Genomic DNA, 7,092 nt, shown 5'->3' on the forward strand with positions numbered 1-7,092 from the left:
TATTTGTTCAAAATGCCTGAACGAGGAAAGCCCCATGGAATAAGTCAAGTTTTCAATTTATCTGTGGTTAATTAGGCAGATTTCAGAAGTATATTCTAAGTGAATACACTATATTGATAAAAATGCAGAGAGAACAGTTTTGTCCTGTTAATTTTCCTGTTTATAGATTGATATCATCTATGTCCAATTGGTATTGACCCGCAGCACCTTCTAATGCAGTCTGAATATGAAAATCAAGCCGCCCCATGGCTGACAATCAATAACACTATGTACCCACCCCTCTCCACCATTTTCCTCATACAACCCCTGGCACGCCTATGGATCAGGAATGGTGTAGCCAGCAGGAGCAGGGCAGGGATTCTTCCCCTGTGCTCAGCACTGGTTGGGCAACACTCTGAGTGCTGTGTCAAGTTCTGGGCCCCCCAATTTAGGAAGGACATGGAGGGGCTGGAGCGTGTCTAGAGAAGTGCAACAAGGCTGGGGAGGGGTCTGGAAAACAAGTCCTGTGAGGAGTGGCAGAGGGAGCTGGGGTTGTTTATCCCAGAGAAGAGGAGGCTCGGGAGAGACAAGGCAATGTCAGGGCACAGGTTGGACTTGATGATCTCCAAGGTTTTTTCCAGCCTTGCTGATTCTGGGATTCTCTAAAACCACCCTTGGAGCTGTTGCAGGAGGAGCCCTGGGCTTCCTCTTCAGAAGCTCCAGCAGCCCAGGTCCCTCAGCTTCTCCTGCCAGCCCCAAAGCCCATCCTGTCAGTCCTGCAGAGCCTCTGCAGCTCCTCCTCACTGCCCAGAACAGGGAGCCCCAGAGCCAGACACAGCAGCCCAGATGTGCCCCCCTGGCCTGGGGTGCCTCTGGCAAGGGAGCAGCACCAGGCACTGCAGGAGCCTGCAGACAATTCCTGCAGCACTTGTAGGATGATCCTGCTGCCCACGGGACGTTCCCATGGGGCCAAGTCAGGAACTGCAATGGGGAGTGGGGCCAGAGAGGAAAGGGACAACAGGGATGGGCTGTTTGCAGGGGAGGGAGCAGGGATGGGCAATAGGAAGAAATCTGGATCAGGGAATAGTAAAGAAAGCAAAGGTGAAGCCAAGGAAATGCTCAGGGCAGTTTGGGGATGGCTGCCAGGCAGCCCTGGCTCTGAGCAACAGCATCTGCAGTGGCACAGGAAAATCCCAGCTGATGGGAAAAAAATTTCTGGCTGACTGCAGAGGCCAGGACAAAGCTGAGTGGTTTCCCTGGTGTCCCCCAGCCCTTGCTGGCTCCAGGGGCTGATGGCATTTGTGCTCCCTCAGGTTCATGTCCCCACAGCACCTGGTGGCACCAACGGGTGTCATTGCAATTGTACCTGGAACAGCCCTGGCACTGCTTTGTCCTGAGGGTTGCCATGGCAGCCGAGGGCAGCAACAGCTCTGCAGGCAAGTGTCCATGGAACCTGGCTGCAGAAATGGCTCCTTGGGCTGATTTCCAAGGAAACCTGAACTGATGGGGGTTGCCATGGCACCCAGACACGGCATTGGGGTCCCTGAAGTGTCCATGGAACAGTCCCTTGCAATGGCACCACTGCATGTTGGGATGATGATGCACCCTCACAGCTGACCCAGGACAGGTCTGGAGTGCTCCTGGTGGCAGCTTGGGCTCGGCACACACTCGAGGAGGATGTCTGTTTGCAGTGGGGAAACTCAGGAGTTTTAGATTGCTTCAAAATGAAAAGAAAGAAAATCCCTCTTTGGCTGAGTTTAGCCAGTTCTCCAAACAAAGCAGGTCCCAGGTGAGTGAGGAGAGACACGATGGGCTTGAGGAATGTGGAGCAAGGTTGTCCACACTAGCTCAGAGCTCAAGGCACAGCTTCTCTGGGCAGGCCAGACCTCCTTAGGAGAGTCCCTGCATCAATATCAGTCACTGAATAGTGCAATCATCTCTTGCGTAGTAAGAACAGCAATAAAAGACACCGTTTAAAATAGGAATGCATATTTCCTAGAAGCTCTTTGAATTATTTTTATAATTGTCAAAGGAAACCCTCCTAACAAACTGCACTGGAGCAGGGAGAATCAAGGCAGAGCCAGGGTTTGTCAGGACAGGATTGATCCTCATGAGTCTCACTGTGCATTTGGAGCTGAGCCCTTGAACCTCAGGGCCTGGGAGGAGATTGCACAAACCTTGCCAGGAGTCAAAGGCAGAGAAAACACCCAAAGTGTCTCAGAGCACTAATTCATCCCACTGAGATCCATCCCCTACACAGGCTCCTCATGGACTCCTTAAAGGAGAGAGTTGGAGACCAGGATGGCACAAAAACCTCTCAAACACTCAGTGTGGGAACAAAAATCCCAAGTACCTTAAAACCTTGAGTATCTCAAGGCACTGATGAGCCCCACTGAATGTCAGTACAAAGCTCTCAAGGGACTCGTTAAGGCAGATGATTGGGGCCATGATTGCAAAACATCTTCCAGAATCTGTATCAAAATGGAAACACCAAGTACCTTAAAATAACTGAAGTACCTTGAAGTATTAATGAGCCCACTGAGTGTTGTTACTGACAAAGCTTCTCCAGGGACTAATTAAAGCAGGTAATTGTGAGCCATGATTGCACAAACCTCTCAGACACTCCAAGGCAAAAGCCAAAGCCAAAGTCCTTTAAAAAAACTCTGTGAGCATTCAGGAGCCCCCAGGGCCATTCCTGAGCAAGGCTCCCCAGGGACTCCTTCCAGCAGATCCTTGAGGCCACAGGGATGTGGGCTAGGGGGGGATGCTGAGCGCAGGACAAGGGGCTGACAGCGCCCAGCCTGGCTGGGGCTGTGACAGGAGGCCCCAGGGCCTCAGGACAAGGTGTCTCCTCACAGCCCTTGGTGGCACAGACCCTGCTGCTGTGCCCCAGGGCACCAAGACTTGGCTTCTCTTTGTGCCCACCTGTCATCACTGCCTTCAGTTCTCTGCTCTGCCTGGGGCCTGGGGACACTTGCTCAGTCGTGTCCCTCAGTGGGACCCATTAAAACTCCAAGAAAATTTGGAGTTGGATTGTGACTTGGAATTCTGGAGAGGTCTCTTCAGCTCCCTCTCAGGGACTGATGTTCAGGGCCTGAGCACAAAGCCCCACAGGCTCATTAAAGTCCAGGTGCTGTGTCTGTGCTGCTGAGCTGGGCTGGGCTCTTGGCCACAGAGGCAGCTCCTGGAAACCAAGCAAAGCTTCAAAAGCACATTTCTCTTGATGAGCAGCTCTTCTGCCAGCCCAGCAGGGCTGGGGCACTGCCTGCAGTCACCCCGGGCACAGCACAGAGGCACAGAGAGCTTCAATCAGTCAGGACTGGGAAGGGGCTGAGAAGTGCCTGCGGAGGAATCACTGCCAGTCCTTGGCACAGGAACCTCTGGCTGCAGGACAATGCAGCTGCAGCTCCTGGAGTGATCTCCTGAAGCTGGAACATCCCAATGCCTGCAGACCCTGTGAGTACAACTCTGAGTATTTGTGGTGCAGGGGAGGTGAAATGCCCATGAAGCTCTGACTTGCTGAGGGGTTCTGATCAATCATGCAGTATTTCCAAGACAAGGATTTTGATAAAAATGAGGAAATTTCCAGTGGTTTTTTATTCAGTTTCCTACTACTGGACAATGGCAGGGAAGGGGGGATAAATATTAAAGGCTGATTATGAATTTTTACAAGTGCCTGAGACATCCAAACTCTTGCTTTTAGTGATCAATAGGTGCACAGGAGATCCCTAATGTGCTCGCAGCCCTCTGCCCATGGACAGCACCAGCAGCACTTTTGCTCTTAACAATCAGGCTCAGTCTGAGCTGTCCTTTCTCCAAGCTGCAAAGAGAACCTGCCCCCAGCCAGTGCCCTGCAAACAGGCAGGGTTCTGTAGGGCCAAGGAGAGTGCGCAGAGATTTGGGGTCTGTGAGTGCTGGCAGGGAGAGATCAGGCACAGGGAAACACCTGTAGGAGGAAAGTCTCTAGGAAGCAGAGAGATGATCAGGGAATGAGAGAAAACAAACCCCAGCAATGCTGTGGCAGGGAGAGGTTAGAGATGCCCACAGGATTCCCTCCAGTGCAGCCCCTCCCTCTGAACAAGCCCCCTCCCTCCTGTCCCCCTAGCCCAGCCTGTGCCCTCAGGGCTGGGGCTCCAAGGCGTGCAGCCCCTCCTGTGCAGGCAGAGCTGCAGCAGAGCCGTGGGGCAGCTCTGCAGCCCCGGGCCCAGTTCCCTTTGCAGAGCACAGGGCTGGGAGCAGCTGCCTGGCCCTGGGAGCTCTGGAAGGGGGCACAACTGGCTCAGGGTGACGCTGTCCCCAGTGCCCGGCTCTGGGCAATGCTGTCAGTGCAGCCAGGGAAGGAGCTGCATCTCCCTTCTTCCAATGCCATCATAAGGACACTTGGAAATCTCCTTGAGATTTCAGTCCAAGCTGGGAGCTTCAATCCAGGGTCAAACCTGTCCTAAAGCATCTCTGAGTTATAAGATTGTTGGGGAAAGGCAGAGATGCTGTGACACTTAAAATGCTGCTGGGTTGGTGAAATGAGCAACATGAATCCCTGGCTACAAATGTGGAGCTGAGCTGTGGGTAATCCATCTGCTCTCAGCAGTGCCTGGTGACATTTCAGGGGAAGCATGAGAAGGTGATCATCCTCCACCTGAGCAAGGTTAAAACACAGACAAACTCCAAATAGGTCAGAATGACAGACTATCTCCTCTCAGTTTTAACTCATCACTTTGCCTCATAGAACTTGTCCTGTTCTCCCTGGGGGCAGCAGAAATGCTGAGGGTTTCTGATATCCAAGAATACCAGGATACACATGGGGAAGCTTTTAAAGAAAACACCAGATCTTCAAAATACTAAACACCATGTCTGTGTGTTCAAAGGGAGTATGTATGGGAAATGGCTTTTATTTTGGTTGCAGGTATCTCATCTAACCCTTCAGTGTCTTTTTCTCCATGAAGAGAGCCCCGTGGCCAGCCACAACAAATGTCCAACAGCAGCTCCATCAGCCACTTCCTCCTGCTGGCACTGGCAGACACGCGGCAGCTGCAGCTCCTGCACTTCTGCCTCTTGCTGGGCATCTCCCTGGCTGCCCTCCTGGGCAACGGCCTCATCATCAGCGCCGTAGCCTGCAGCCACCACCTGCACACGCCCATGTTCTTCTTCCTGCTCAACCTGGCCCTCAGTGACCTGGGCTCCATCTGCACCACTGTCCCCAAAGCCATGCACAATTCCCTCTGGGACACCAGGGACATCTTCTATACTGGATGTGTTGCACAGGTTTTTCTGATTATCTTCTTCCTCGGATCACAGCTTGCCCTCCTGACCATCATGTCCTACGAGCGCTACGTGTCCATCTGCAAACCCCTGCACTACGGGACCCTCCTGGGCAGCAGAGCTTGTACCCACATAGCAGCAGCTGCCTGGGCCAGTGCCTTTCTCAATGCTCTGCTACTCACAGCCAACACATTTTCCCTGCCCCTGTGCCATGGCAATGCCCTTGGCCAGTTCTTCTGTGAAATGCCCCAAATCCTCAAGCTCTCCTGCTCAAATTCCTATCTCAGGGAACTTTGGGTCATTGCTATCAGTGCCTCTTTAGCTTTTGGCTGTTTTGTGTTCATTGTTTTCTCCTATGTGCAGATCTTCAGGGTAGTGCTGAGGATCCCCTCTGAGCAAAGACGGCACAAAGCCTTTTCCACCTGCCTCCCTCACCTGGCTGTGGTGTCCTTGTTTGTCAGTACTGCCATATTTGCCAACCTTAAGCCCCGCTCCATCTCATCCCCATCTCTAGATCTGGCCCTGTCAGTTCTGTACTCGGTGGTGCCTCCAGCCCTGAACCCCCTTATCTACAGCCTGAGGAACCAGGAGCTCAAGGCTGCAGTGTGGAGACTGATGACTGGATGCTTTCAGAAATATTAAACTTCTGTTCAATTTCTGCAAATCCCTTGTTATTAAAGTAATCTTTGATATTTTTCTTAGTTTGATTGTGTTTTTTTTTTTTCACATTTTTTAATATTGTCAAAAAATAAATGTAATTGGTTGTGCCATATCTCATTTTGTTTCTCTCCACCTTCCCAGTGGCCAGAGACTGTGTCCATGAGGGGCGGGGCTCTCAGTGCCTTTAAATGAACTAAAGGACCTCCCAGCAAAGTTTTCAGCAGAGATGCCCTTTTGTTGCCTTCTTTGGAGCTGCAGCAGCAATGTCTGTATGCAGACCTGGGGGCAGATCAGTGCTGGCCCAGCAGCTGTGCCCACCAGCAGCAGACTTTGGTGTTGCCAGTGCTGCTGCTGTGGCCCTGCCCCGCTGCCCTGGTGGCCCTGGTGTTGCTGTAGGGCCTGAGTGCTCTTGGGGCCGGGCACAGTCCTGGGGGTGGCAGTGCCGGGGCTGCAGCAGGGACAGGCCATGGGCACTGCTGGGGCAGCGCTGACGCCTCAGCGCAGGGCCTGAGGGCTCCAAGCTCCTTGCCCAGGCTCTCTCAAGTACACAGGCAGGCCAATGCTCAGCACAGAAAACCCCTGTGAGCACCCCTAGGCTGGCCGTGGGCAGGCTGGGGGCAAACAGCATGGCTGGGGCTCTGCAAGGGCCCTGGGGGAGATGGGAAGGAGCAGCAGAGCAAGGGCTGATCCATCCCCAGTGTGCTGGACAGCCTAGAACAGCGTCCCAGAGCATCCTCATGGAGCTGCCAACAACATCCCCCCTCTGCAGCCCTGGCCTCTCCCCCAGCTCACACAGGTGCCCCATCCTTGCAGCACAGACACAGCAGCACTGGCTCAGGAGCCCCTGTTTGCATTGCACAGAGCAGCGGGAGCACACCCATGCCATGGGGACCCGTTCCTTGGTTTGGTGCCATGGCAACCAATGCCCAGAGCCATTTTGATGGTTGGTGGCCATGGAAAGCTGCCCTGGGCCCTTGCTCAGGGCTGGTGTCAGTGCCCAGAGCCAGAGGGGATCCCTTGCTGGGGGCTGTGCCATGGCCACCTGCCCTGTGCCACGCTGGCCGCTAAGGCACCAGGAACCAGCAGCCACCGGCACTGCCAGGGCCAAAGGCCAGGTCAGCCAGACAGAAAGGGGCAGGGCTGGGCACTGTTTCCATGGCAACCAGCACTGGGGGGACACCTGGGTCACCTGGT

General features: G+C 53.7%; 1 protein-coding gene across 1 annotated transcript; it reads left to right on the forward strand.

Annotated features, from left to right (window-relative positions):
* Positions 1–4,947: 4,947 nt before the first annotated feature.
* LOC131559707 (olfactory receptor 14J1-like) lies at positions 4,948–5,880 on the forward strand. The gene has a single exon (XM_058808142.1). The coding sequence runs from the start codon at positions 4,948–4,950 to the stop codon at positions 5,878–5,880; it is 933 nt and encodes a 310-aa protein (XP_058664125.1).
* The last annotated feature ends 1,212 nt before the right edge of the window (positions 5,881–7,092 follow it).

The sequence above is a fragment of the Ammospiza caudacuta genome, chromosome 7, assembly GCF_027887145.1.
Source record: "Ammospiza caudacuta isolate bAmmCau1 chromosome 7, bAmmCau1.pri, whole genome shotgun sequence".
Taxonomy (NCBI): Eukaryota; Metazoa; Chordata; class Aves; order Passeriformes; family Passerellidae; genus Ammospiza; species Ammospiza caudacuta.

Excerpts from the sequence above, each read along its gene's own strand:
- LOC131559707 (XM_058808142.1), top strand. The coding sequence starts at position 4,948 with ATGTCCAACAGCAGCTCCATCAGCCACTTCCTCCTGCTGGCACTGGCA.